This window comes from Cucumis sativus, chromosome 2, assembly GCF_000004075.3.
Source record: "Cucumis sativus cultivar 9930 chromosome 2, Cucumber_9930_V3, whole genome shotgun sequence".
Classification (NCBI taxonomy): domain Eukaryota; kingdom Viridiplantae; phylum Streptophyta; class Magnoliopsida; order Cucurbitales; family Cucurbitaceae; genus Cucumis; species Cucumis sativus.
Window position 1 is genome coordinate 6,557,628 of NC_026656.2, and position 13,383 is coordinate 6,571,010.

Consider the following 13,383-nt stretch of genomic DNA (forward strand, 5'->3'; position numbering starts at 1 on the left):
ATATGTTCGAGTTGTGATATCAAATAGAAAGATGGAAATGAGAAAAGGCTATGGGCAAGTTTGGAAATAAATTTAGAAAATAGATCTCTTTCAGTGGCACAAAGGGGGGAAAAGACAGAAGAATGTCTTCGGCAAGTAAAGATTTGAAGAAAAAGGCTTTTTAGCACATTTTCCAAAAGCAAAGTGGACATAAAATTAAAAGTTCAGTGACCAGACATGAATTTGTAAGTTCAAAGAATTATTTAACCTTTAGATACATGTCTAAAAGAAGATAAGAAAGTAAACTAGCAATTTAACGAATATTTTATTCAGTCACAATATCATCTTGATTTCGAACATAGCAAAATGAATCAAAATATTTATGACCATAGCAAAATCTCAATGTCTATTAGTGATAGACACTGAGACACCAATAGACACTGATAAATATCTAAAACTATTGATTATTGATAGACGATGACATTTTACTATATTTGAAAATATCTTCAGCAGTTTTGTTATTTAAAACAATTACTCTCATTTAATTAGTCATATTTTAGATTGTTGAGATAGACAAAACATTTAATTAGTCTTATTCAAAGAAATTTTTTGTTTCGTTTTAAAAAATTGATGTTACATTTGATTTTAAATTAGTTATATTGGTATTATTTACCTATGATTTTTAAACAAAAACGTACAAGTAAAAAAATATTAAAAATACAAGTTTTCATTATTCCATTTAAAGACACTGTGATTCATTGAATATCGAATAACTTAAACTGATGTATACTACTTGTAATTTTATGTTCTTGGAAAGCGCCATTACTTAATCACAAACCATTCCCAATTTAATAGTTCTAGTACAGAACCAATTCCACTCGGAATTTATTTTAAATAATGAAACTCAAGATCATGGTAATAAATTAAAACCTGAAAAGCCATTAATCAACTGGGCCGCCCTAGGAGGCTCAAATATCACAAATTTATAGCAAATTTTCAATTTAGACCAGTAAAAACTTAACCCAAGTTCTAACTGAACTTTTTTTAGAAACAAGAATTTCCTTAGTGAATGAGCTAGCGAAAATGGAGGAAAACGCTCACCTTCTGGAGAGCGACATACAGATGACACTGCCAACTATTATAAAGAACACAATAGTTTTAGCAAACCACAAAATACGTACACAAATTTTTTTTTGGACAACCCATTATCTCCATTAGCCAGCACAAATCCAGCCCTAAAATGGAACCGTAAGCAAGGAATTGACAATATAACGATTTTTTTGTGAAGTTACACATTAAGATTTTTTTAAAATGAAAACATGAATCATTGTGAAAAGCTCATTCACAAATACTCCTCGAACCCTTCTCCCAACAAAGGCAATGTCTAAGGGCAACAATCAAATTGAACCAAAGTAATGGGAACAAATGACTACATTTCTATCTACACTTCTAATCCAGTCCAGCTGCGATGCGTCCATGCCATAAAATATATGCTATAGAATATAAATTAGCAGCTCAAAAATCAAATTCAGATGTCATGAGCATACCTGGGCCAGTGCTTGGTACCCAGCAAAAAAGCTCCGTTTCCTTAACTGTTCACTAGAATCCTTGCCATTATTAAATCCATGCACGTCAAGAAATCTTTTGTATAACTTCCTCTGTAAGGGAGAGAGTTTTACGGATATCACAAAGACAGTTTTAGGTGGCAAGTCCTTCTTCACCACGGTCATGTCCATTCTTTGAACAAACCCTTTCAACTGTTCATATAGAATATGAGACCTCTGGTTCATTATTTTAACATCATCCAGAGTTGAATTAGTATGCTGCCCATTCTCTATGGGGTTCTGGAAGCTGCACAAGAGAATATGTAAGAGAAATATACAAAGACAGAAAAGCAGAACTCAGAAGAAAAGAAGACTGAAGGTGGAGTCTTACCGATTCCTAAATTCATGGCTACTTCCCAGGAAACCTTCTCTCACAAAATCAACCATCTGTGCCAATTATAACGTCAAAAAAAGAATATAATTCATAAAGGTATCAGCTGGTGTAACTGTTTCAAAGACTTACACAATAGTACTCCATGAGATTGTTCTGTAGTGGTGATCCAGTCAACGCAATCCTCCTCTGGCATTTCACTTGTTTCAATGCCTGTGTTATATCAGCCTTGGTATTCTTAATCATGTGGGCCTCATCACATACAAGAATATCTGGTCCATCCTGGCAATTAAAAGACAGCCAAAATCATATACATACATAATGTAGATTTGTGTGTAGTATAACCGTGCTTATTTTTCCTTTTCAATATCCATGAGTGTCTAAGCTAGCTTACGCACACCTCAACTATTCTCATGATACCCATCTCATCCTACAACACTTTGGTGTAAAGAGAACATGTAGGATATTAATTCCTAGGAAGGTGGACTCTCGATATTAGATTTCACACAGAAGCTTTAGAGGTGTTCAGTTTTTGTCAGGCACCATCGTTATGTAATTATTTCTTAGGCATGACATTAAAGTATTTCTAGGAATCGAAAGTGGAAGAAAAATTTCATAAAAACGAGTGCTTAACCAAGGAAATGGAATGGTAGCGTCTCATGGGCAGTGCGCACTTAGTAGACTCAAAATGGACATCTTGTGAAATTTATGTTTGTACCAAGTGTAAAGTTCTAGTAAAATCATTTGCCATGACCATTTTAAAGCAAGATAATGAAACAATATATAAATATTTGTTTTTCAATTTTTATTAACTCATTAAAATAGGGAAAAGGAAACAAGTAAAAAAACAATAGCTCGACAAAGAATCTGGTTCTTTTTCTTGATTTCCAACAATTATATCGTTTCTACAAAATAGACGAGGCTTGAATAATAAACCCTAAACCCTAAACCCTAAACCCTAAACCCTAAACCCTAAACAGAAAAAAATAAAATAAGTCTAAAACAAGTTACAATGAGTGGCAGGTTTAAACATCATAATTTAGTTTTTTATTACAAACAGACTGAAAATATGCAAGACATTTCAAGGACAATAAAAATAAAAAATAGATAAGATAAAAATCACCTGAAGGATATGGCATATTTCTTTAGCCATCTGTCTGTCCTTGACATGTTTACCAAGTGATAAGTTTCGGAAAGCACTATAACCAATTAAAAAGACACCACCCTTGGCTCTCCACTTGGCAAGCAACACGGCCCTTTTCTCCCTAGTATGAAAGAGAAGTAAAAAATAACAATGAAATCAAGTCATAACCAACAGCCAAATTGATTCTATATTACAGATTTCAATTTTCTTTGTCATATGAACATGGAAATAACACACAGGTAAAACTTACAAATGGAAATACCAAAAATCAACACATTTACCAAACAAAAGTTGAAGAAATTATACAATTTATATCAGCAAATCTACATTTTATCTTTTACTCTTCAATATATATAAATAAATTTTACAAGAGACAACTTTTCATCAATAAACTGAAAATGAGGAAATGTCTAAGGGTCATGAACTCTAGTGGGAGTAGAAACATAACACAAAGTCAAGAACTTAGAAACAAATAAAAGCAAATGAAATCCGACCAAGAAACAATGAAACTAATACTGAACTATGATTTCTCTAAAATCCCCACTTGAGACGATTTCAAATTGAAGCTCAAAGAGAAAACATCTCACGATATAATGAAAATAAATAAATTATTCAATCTTTTCTCCTCTTTGCTGCCAAGAATCCATAGAATAGCTAGTGTTCTCAATCCCTACATTTTACCATTGCCACTTGCATGTTATTTGGACAAAAGAATGATGTTGTAGGATTAAAGTAAGTGGGTATCTCAGTTAAATCCTTAATTCATTAGGACTGGGATCAGTTTTTCTATTGATTAGGATTATGAACGTTTACTTGGTTTATTAGGATTACGATTAGTTTCTTTAATTAATTAAGATTGGTTTGCTATAATTTTGATTCATAATCAAGACTTTGATTTCATTCTTGGAGATTTCTCTCCTTTTATCCTTGAGGCTACATCAATTTTGTATCAAAGCAGTCGTTTAGGCAAACATTGACTGTCATTGGTGGAAGACCAAGAAACTCTTAGCAACACTGATCCAGAGGGAACTTCGTGAGGTGTGCTCATTGCCAAACATTGCACACCTAATTAGGTGGAACCCTTTAAATTGAAGAAGAGCAAGAAGAAATTGAAGAATCATCAAACAATGGAATTTTATAGTCAAACCAATAAATTTAGGGTACAAATCGATATTTTGGTCATGGAGAATGACAAAGAAAGGTTGAAACATATTCAAGAAAACTCAAGAACTAGTCCTACAAGAATCTGAGGTTGAAACTTATCAAGAACCCCTTATTATGAAGTTTCGGAGGAAATGGAGAAAGGAGCAAAAGAGATCTAACGTTTGTAGGGAAAGTGATGCAAAGCATGGAAAGTTTTATGATAATTCTTCAAGATATGATTTTACTAATGAATACGGGAGCCTTTTATAGGCTGAAAGCTCAACAATAATTGGTTAAGAGTTAGTTATTTTGTGAACTAACTTTGTTATGAGTTAGTTATTTTTGAACCAACTCTCTTTTGAACAAGAAACAAAAATATTAAACCTCAACTAACATCAAGAAACCTAGGAAACAGATAAAAAAAACATCACGAACCTAGGATGTCCTACATCAGAAATAGGACTCATAACATGAATTAAATTTCAAAACAGTGGCAAGAGTCCAACAAAACATTGAGGTAGAAATTAAGAATGACACACCGAATGTGTTGAAAATTGATTACCGTAACATCAAAGAACATGAACCAATTAACGAAGAAAAATGTAATTCTTGAAAGGTTCTTTGCAGAAGCTAATTCTTAATGATTACAGTTTTGAATAAGCTTGATAGACGGATCGTTTTTAGACTTGTAGTCGATGAAGTTTTTCTTTTGGTGGCAATATTGGATTTTCCATCTCGAATTTACTTCCTTAGTCAAAATAATATTGTTCAAAACCTAGCTCTAATACCATGTACTCTGTACTTTGGAGATTACACTCTAATTGTTTAATCAGACTAAAGATACTTATATATATGCCATCAGTAAGAAACATTAATCTAGGGGATGTAAATTTACATTAAAGGACATCTATACATAATTACCTTTGAAAAGGAAACCAAATCTCTTTATTGATATTAAAGAGCTCAAAGTACAAAAGGGTTATACAAAGAGCAAAACAAAAAAAGCCCATGGAATCAGTAGCTGCACTAGGACATCTCAACTTCATCTTCAAGATTCTCCTCTCTTGTGATTAATTTAGATGATGTGGAGCAAGAATTACCTCACACAAAATTAATGTTTGAGCCAGGGAGTTTGAAGGAGGATTGCAGAAAAGCAGTACTAGATGAGGGAGACGATACTGACCTTTTACAAGCAAAACCTGGAATTTGTATCTTCACACAGCTCTCTTTCAATAAGTTAGAATTAGCCAGGACCGTCCAAGCAATGCGAAAAGAAGTTTTCCCTTTGATAAAGAATCTTGGGAAGGTCTTGAATTGTTGAGGGAGTGACTTTCCCTATGAAGGAACTTTTCTTCTTGGATATAGCTGATAAATTTCACTGAGAACATAGAACAGGGAATGAGGGAAAAGTGAACCCACCAGAAGGGTGTAACTCTGTCTCCTCCACATTCCCGTTTTCATACCAAAAGCCAGAATTTGTCTGAGTAATGAATTTCGTGGGACCTACCATACATGCGTCATCTTGTAAAACGTTGCTGAAACGTTATGTTGAACAAAATCTGAAGGGTTATTAGAAAGAGAACGTTTTTTAAAACATTGATGAGCCAGCCGCCTATCTTATCTACCTGCAAGAGCAAATTGTCGATGTCCTAACTAAAGGTCTTCCAAAGAAACAATTTGATAGATTGATTGACAAGCTGGCCATGGAAGACATCTTCAAACCAGCTTGAGGAGGAGTAGGAGTGTTAGAATTTCTATATTTATACTGTTGTTATCCATCATTGCTTTTATTCTTTCTTATTTGTAAAAGGTCTTTCTTCTATATAAGAAGACCAACTTTGCATATATTTAATAATAAGGAAAGACAAAGCAGTCCTCTCCGTTTGGCAAGAAGGAGATCGTTGCTTTATTGAAGATGTAGAAGCCGGCAGAAGCATCTCCCTATTCGTTTGCCAACTTCAATAGATCTTGTCAGCGTTAACTGATCTTATAAGTTTTCCGGTAGATAGACATTTTAGGAAACATGGGAATATCGACAGAGGCAGACGGAGAATTTCAAAGTTTCAAGCTAAGTTGGGTTGGATACTAAGTTGTGATCACTGGCCATATTCATGGGGCCTCTTCAATATCAGAGTGTGCTTAGGTAGTGAGAAGCAAGGTTGGAAGTTGTTTTGCTTAATGCTGGATAAGTTTGTCGAAAAACTGGATTATGCTAGATGGTTTTCTGATAATTCCCTCAAGATTCCACCTCCGAATTTGAATAGGAAACTAAGTTATGTTGAAATGGCAAAATCAAGTCTTTCCAGTTCCCCTGTTCCAAGACCTAAATTTAAGGTAACTGACCAGACTTCTAGTCAGAAAAGGAAAGTTCAAAAGTCAGTCCATCTTCCCACTCCAAAACAAAAGCATTGGCTGATTAAGAATCATGAAGCTGTGAAAGTCAATTTTGAAAATTTATGGGTTATAACAAAGTTATTTGCCTCATATGACTGAAAATTGATCCATAAGAGGTTGGAAGCTCTTTTCCAATAAAAAATTGTTATAAATCCTTTATATGATGAGCATGCCCTCATTTGCACTGACCAAGGATCAACTTTAGATCTCATCCATGAGGAAGGAAAATTGCAAGCATGAGAGAATTTTCATCTCAATTTCGAAAGATGGGATAACTTTAAACACAGCCGGCCACTTGTTCAAAAAGGCTATGGCAGTTGGCTCAAAATTAAAAACCTTCCCTTGGATTATTGGTGTAGAAGTACCTCAAATCATTGGGGATCATTTTGGAGGTCTCTTAGATGTAGCCTCTGAAACTCTGAATTTAATTAATGTTAATGAAGCTCGGATTCAAGTTAAGAAGAATGTTTGTGCTTTTGTGCCGTCCACGGTTGAACTGCTCCCTAGCCTACTTTACTATCAGAGTTGTTGTTCGAGCGGAATCAACGTATCTTCCATGATAAAGCAAGACATAGGGCAGAAATTATGCGTGCAGTAGATCTTAATGCTACAGCTTGGTGTTCCTTAAAAAAGGAGTTCGCTAATTATTCTATTCAAGATATTTACCTCAACTAGAATGCCTTTCTTAATCAAGCCTAACCATTGCTGGTTCTTCTTCTTTGCATTGCAGTTTTTACTAACCAAAGTTTTGGAGCTTTGAAGTCTTGACCTTCTCTTATCTTTGTGTTGTATTTTTGGGTTTTTTCTGAAATATTTTGTTCATTGTTTACAGTTTTTTCTGAACCCTTGTAATAGGCAGATTGTTTTAGGTTGGCGCTATGGGGTGTCAACATAGTTTAGATGTCCGGATGCACCTCCTGATACTTTAGGTTTCCCCTTGCTATTTCTTCTTTATTGCTCTCTTTGTATAAATCTCTTGTACTTAAAGTTTTGATTAATAAAAAAGTTTTTCTCCATTTCAAAAAAATATAATAAGGAAAGAATTTAACTCTCTCAAATTTAAGTGATTTATGTAGGACCATTTTAACTTTTTTTCCTCCGTTTTTAACGGAACTAACTGTTGTCGAAGCCGATGGACAATAGCTGGTAGTATACCTTTCTCATATACTATAGAAGCAAACTTTTTATTTTTTGTGAATCTTAAGAACTTGTATTGAAGAGTGGATATAACCAAATTTACCTAGCCACTACTTATATTTTAAGTTGATTGGTGATTTAATATGGCATCGAAGTAGAAGAAGTCCTATATGTGATCTTCTGTGATATCATTTATTTGGTTTCCAATTATTGTTGGCTTCCACTTTTTGAAATGTTGGTTAAATAGACATTTACCGTGACACATTAGTTTAAACTTTTAGGTTGATCAATGATTTAATAACTTGAATACATCAGTATGACTTTTAGAACCATGACAACATAACGCAAACAATTTACTGGAGAGATTAAGAATACACTAAAATCATCGTGATAAAAATATGAATAAAGCACACAATTGATCTTCACCTTGGTACATCTTCTAGCATGAAAATGCGAAGAGGCTTTAATTCTGAAGGCTTCCACTTGAAGAATTCTTGCCGCCAATTATGCAACACATTAACAGGGGTAACAATAAGTGCTGTTCGTAAACCCAAGTCCGCACTTCTCATTGCAGTGTATAAGAATGCTATAACCTGAGATCATAGTTTAATTCAGCAAAAATAATAATCACAAATCATCATAAACAAGTTAGAAATGACTTACAACTCAGAATTGCAGTAATAAAAGTAGGCAAAAGGACTGTACTTATGCACCAGCTAGTTAGGATATTTCTAAATAACTACCTTTCTTTGGTTGAAAAAGTGTGGCGGTCATGATATCTCCTAGGGGGTGTTTGTGGTAAGGGATTGACTAGAGAGGAGTAAGGAGTTATGATGTGTAGTAAGCTATGAACTCTTGGGGCCCACAGTTTAAGACGTTAATAAGGTATAAAATTGATGTTTTTAGCAGCGGAACTCATAAACTCCTTAGGCCAAACAAGAACTAGAATTCACAACTCCCTACTTCCAATCTCCTTGGATCAAGCCAAGAAGTTGGGAAGCATAAAGTTGTGAACTTCATACCTAGTTTAGCCCAAGGAATTCATGGACCCCACAACTAAAATACATCAATTTTATGCTTATTACTTTACGTTGTAGGTCCATGGAGTTCACATCTCCACTTCTTGTCCCCTAAACACCCCCTTAAATTCTTTTCTAAAACTGAAACATAACTTTTCATTGATATAATGAAAAGAGATTAAATCTCTTAGTACCCAAACGTCTCGTTAATTCTTATTCTTTAAAAAAAAAAAAACTATATTTATTCTTCATTCACTTCTTCTAAATTTGTTCAAGACTGCATAAAAGAAAAAATATCTCAAGTGCAAACCCTTGTGACATGCAATGTGGTATACCCAAAAGTGAAGAGACAATTATTTTTCAAAAGAAGAAGGGCTAATCAATAGAGTTAGTTTAGAAGGGTAATTTTGAGATTTCCTTAATACCTTGTACTCTCAATTTATCCATAAATACAATACCTCTTCTCTCATTGAGGGAGATATTCTCTTGAATAAAATTTCAGAATTTGGTTTACATCAAATATTGGTATCAGAGCAACTCCAAGATTCGAGACCGATGACCGAAAAAAGAGCTAATCAGCCGATCAAGGAGAACATTAGTGTAGAAGAAACCACCACCCTCTCAACACAACACTTGCAGTCTATTGAGTATTCTTTAGAGGGAATTTACGTGACACTAACCACCCTTTAGAAGACTTAAAGCTTTGAAGGATTGGCTTGGTCTAAATTTTTAATTTTGAGATTGTATTATTGGGTTTTTTATGTTTTATGTTTCTAAAACATAAAACATAAAAAAAAAAAATCTGAAAAACATTGTTTGCGACTGCTTTTTCAAAAACTCAGCTGATGCCAAAAGAGGATGTGCTGGAGGTTTTCTCCCTCTCCTTTATGCAATGCCCAAACTCACTATTTCCAACACTCCCCCTCAAGTTGGAACGTAAATGTCAAAGAGACCCAACTTGCCAATACATGAATCAAAGTTTTGTATGAGGAGCCCCTTTGTGAGCATATCAACAAATTGCTTGCTTGAGGGTATGTAAAGAATGCAGATGCTACCATTGTACAATCTCTCTTTTGATCAAATGTCTATCAATTTTTACATGTTTAGTTCTATCATGTTGGACCGAGATATTGGCAATGCTAATAGCTGTCTTGTCATCGCATAATAGTTTCATAGACACCTCATAGTTCTTACGAGGATCAGACAACACCTTCCCATAAACCATGAGATTTGTCGATTCAACGAAGTTGTTAAAATGTCGCAATCCTTGTGTGTTCCTACAGAAAGGAAAACATTCAAGTGCCAAATGAGTAATGTTAAAATCTCCTCCCATGAACCATCCTTCAACACAATAGTCCAAAAGGGATAGAAGTTCCAGCCAGACAAGCCGCAAGTCGTGGAGCATTTTACTGACAAAGAAAACCTTCCTTTAATGGTTCCAACAACAGACACCTTGCTCATATCCCACATAGTCAAAATTCATTCGGATAGGCCAATTGGTTCCACAAAATCTTAGTTGATTTCCTTAGAACTCCTCAGTTATGAAAGCATAATCGAAACTCTCCATCTTTGATTCTTGAATCAAGACTACTTCTGGGTGAACCTTTTTAAGAAATCTCTTGGTGGCTAAACGCTTAGATGGATCCATTAGGCCCCTTGAATTCCAAGATATAACCTTCATTTGTGAACAATCTGTTTATGACAATTGAGAGGTAAAACAAGGAAAATTGATCGGACCAGGATTACACCAAAATCATTAACAATGGAAACCAAATGGTCAAGCAATTCTGAGGATTTTAAAGGGGAAGACCAAAGAGCATTGTTTGCCAAAAATCTTGAATCAGATTCAGCTATAAACAGTGCCTTCAGGTTCACATTGTCAATTTCCTTAACAAGCTTATTGTCATGGGAGCTTTTCAAACCTATAGATTCCTCACCCCTTGTACTGTACTGCATGGTCTTTTTGCACTATTTCTTTTCCTGTTTTTCTCTGGTTGTTTAGTTTTGCTGCACTAGGTTGAATTTCATTCCCATTGTATTTTGTTCCTTACTTCTAGTCTTAATTGGGATATGATGTTTTGGTGCTAAGGGGGTGTCAACCTAGTTGAGATGTCTGGGTGCACCTTCTGATCCCCTAGTTTTTTTTTCGTTGTTTAGACTTTTTTATTACGTTCATTGTATAATTATCTTGTACTTTGAGTTCTTATTATTAATAAAGAAGTTTGTCTCCATTTAAAGAAAAAACTGTAGATTCCTCACTACTGACACTGAAAGGCGAATCATGTCAGCTTCTTCCTCCCTTTTGTTGGAAACGATCAGATGACATGTTGAGCCTCCCATGAAAGTTATCTTTGTGTTCAAAGCAGTGAAGCTTGTATAGTTGAAAGACTTTGGAGCTGCAAACCTACAAGAAATCCGAATTATCTTTTGTGAGTGTAGACCTAAAAGGATACTTCCCCTGAGAATGCTTCTCTTGAGCCTTGATGGAACAGACTCCTACTAAAGTGTAGAGCAGTCCAAGCATGGTTGAAGGATGTCTTTTTCCTGATAAAGTGCTTCAAGAGCTTTTTTAAAAAAAAAAGGAGACAAGTGCTTCAAGAGCTTTGGGCTGCAAGAATTCTTTTTTACTTGGCTAAAACAGCTTGACGAGGAGGGAGCATTAATTGTCATCTTTACTACACGAGTTATTAGATAGCACAATGGTCAGGGAAGAAGCAAGGGTGCCAACTGTTGATGTACCATGAAAAGAGAGACCTTTGGAAATCAGAATAGATGATGTTGGCTTGGCGTCGTTATTCTTTATAATAAAAATGCAGCTGCTTTTGATATTAATGATGGGTGACTTTTGCTTCTCTTTTTATGACTCTTTGCATACGAGATTTTTAAAACTAGGAACATTTGGCAGGGGGAACAGGGCCCACTAAATCATTAGTACAATTGTCTTCTACAATCTTATCTTTTCTTTGGTCGTGACTCTTCATTATCTGATGAATTGAATGCATTTTCAGACTGAACGGCAGCCTCTACCTTTTTCTCCGACGCTGATGAGGAGTTTTTAATATGTTTCAAAGCGTCAAAAAGGTTTCTTGTGAATGGAGGACATTTTCTTCGAACACAGGATTGATAAAAGTTTTTTTTTTAAAGTAAATTTCAAACATTTTCTGAATCTCTTTCCAATCATCAAAAGCAAAGAGTCTTGTACCAATCCAAAGGTGGTCAAGCTTTTCTCGGATGACTTCAGTATTCTGTAAGGCCCCCAATTGTCCACACATATAAAAGAAGGGTCAAAAGGGTAAATGTACAACCAGCTAATGATGAGGGAATGATGGAAAAGAATCGTGCAAATGGGGCCCATGAGCAGGTCCAATATTATCTTTTTGTAAAAGTCGGCTGCTGTAGCCTGCGGAAAGATATTCAGCTAGCATATGGGAGGCTGGGTATGTTCTTCTATGTTTTCTTCTGCTATTCTGAGTCTTTTGACTCCTGTAATCGTTTTTGGCCTATACATAAATAAAGTTTAGCAGAGTACCGCGATCTGTTTTGCCATTGTGTGTGTGGGAACTTTAGTATTTTATCAGTAGATTCTCTACATATTCTTTATCAGCCAGTGACAGTTTTCCTGTCTACAAAACAGACGAAGGCTGAGAACTTCCTCCTTCCACTCTGATGTCAGTCTGATTGCCAACTATGTGGGCGCCCACATTTTCTTTCTTTTTAACAATGGTTGTGTTATCATTTGATTCAACCCTATCTGCATAGCTTGAACTGTTAGCTTGTGATGAAAATTGAGCCTTGGGACTGTTGCATGAAAACCATTTTACATATTCTACTTTTGACAAGAAGTTTTCCCACATTCTATGGAATGCTCTCACATCTTGTTTGGCTTCCCTTGAGCACACCCATATGTTGAATGTCCTCCCGACATTGGCCAAAAATCGCAACTTAGCACCCATCCAATTTTTTGCCCTTAACTTCAACAGCTTCAGCTTTCCTCAATCTAACTCTCCAAGATTCTGACAGTCATGATCTTCCGGTCCTCTTAGAAGTTCGGAAACAGCTTTCAGAAACCAAACCAGTTGTGCCTCGAATACTGACTGACAATACTCTTTGAGCTTCCACATCATCGACATGAAAAGCTATCATCTTCTTCCAAATGCAATAGTGTGACTGAAGAACTTCGTAGGTAACCACATCTATTGCAAGTGCTACTCAAACAGAAAATTTTATTCTAGGCAGGGAAACTTCCAAGAAAGAGACTTCGTCAGAGGGCTGCAAAATGGGAAAGGGGTGGAAATTGAGGAAAGAGGAGAGAGGACTTACCGTTTCATTTTTTAACATTATCAATGAAAAATGTTTTGCTTCCCTTTTTAGAAAAATAAATAAGTTGTTATGATGATTCAAATATTTTAGTACGACCTTCAAGGATTAAATGCTTGCAAATTGGTATTATCAGAAGCAAGCAGCATATTTTACACTATTCCTCGTATTGGTAGCAGATGAAGTGAGTTCTTCTATGCTTTATTTTGAAGATGCCCTTTCTAATTATTTTTAATCAATTATTTATCTTCTTTATAGAGGGGGGAAATCAAAGAACCACCTTTCATATAAATAAACAAGGGCCTGTAACAGCTC

General features: G+C 35.2%; 1 protein-coding gene across 6 annotated transcripts in view; it reads right to left on the minus strand.

Annotated features, from left to right (window-relative positions):
- The window catches only part of LOC101218346 (protein CHROMATIN REMODELING 20), a 61,788-nt gene that overhangs the window by 13,200 nt on the left and 35,205 nt on the right, over positions 1-13,383 (minus strand). For all 6 annotated transcript variants that reach the window (XM_031881120.1, XM_011650716.2, XM_011650715.2 and 3 more), the window contains 5 exons: positions 8,159-8,325; positions 3,038-3,179; positions 2,047-2,196; positions 1,915-1,970; positions 1,527-1,830 (listed from right to left, as the gene is read on the minus strand). In XM_031881120.1, coding sequence (XP_031736980.1) covers positions 1,527-1,830; positions 1,915-1,970; positions 2,047-2,196; positions 3,038-3,179; positions 8,159-8,325 — 819 coding nt within the window. The remainder of the gene's footprint in view (positions 1-1,526; positions 1,831-1,914; positions 1,971-2,046; positions 2,197-3,037; positions 3,180-8,158; positions 8,326-13,383) is intronic.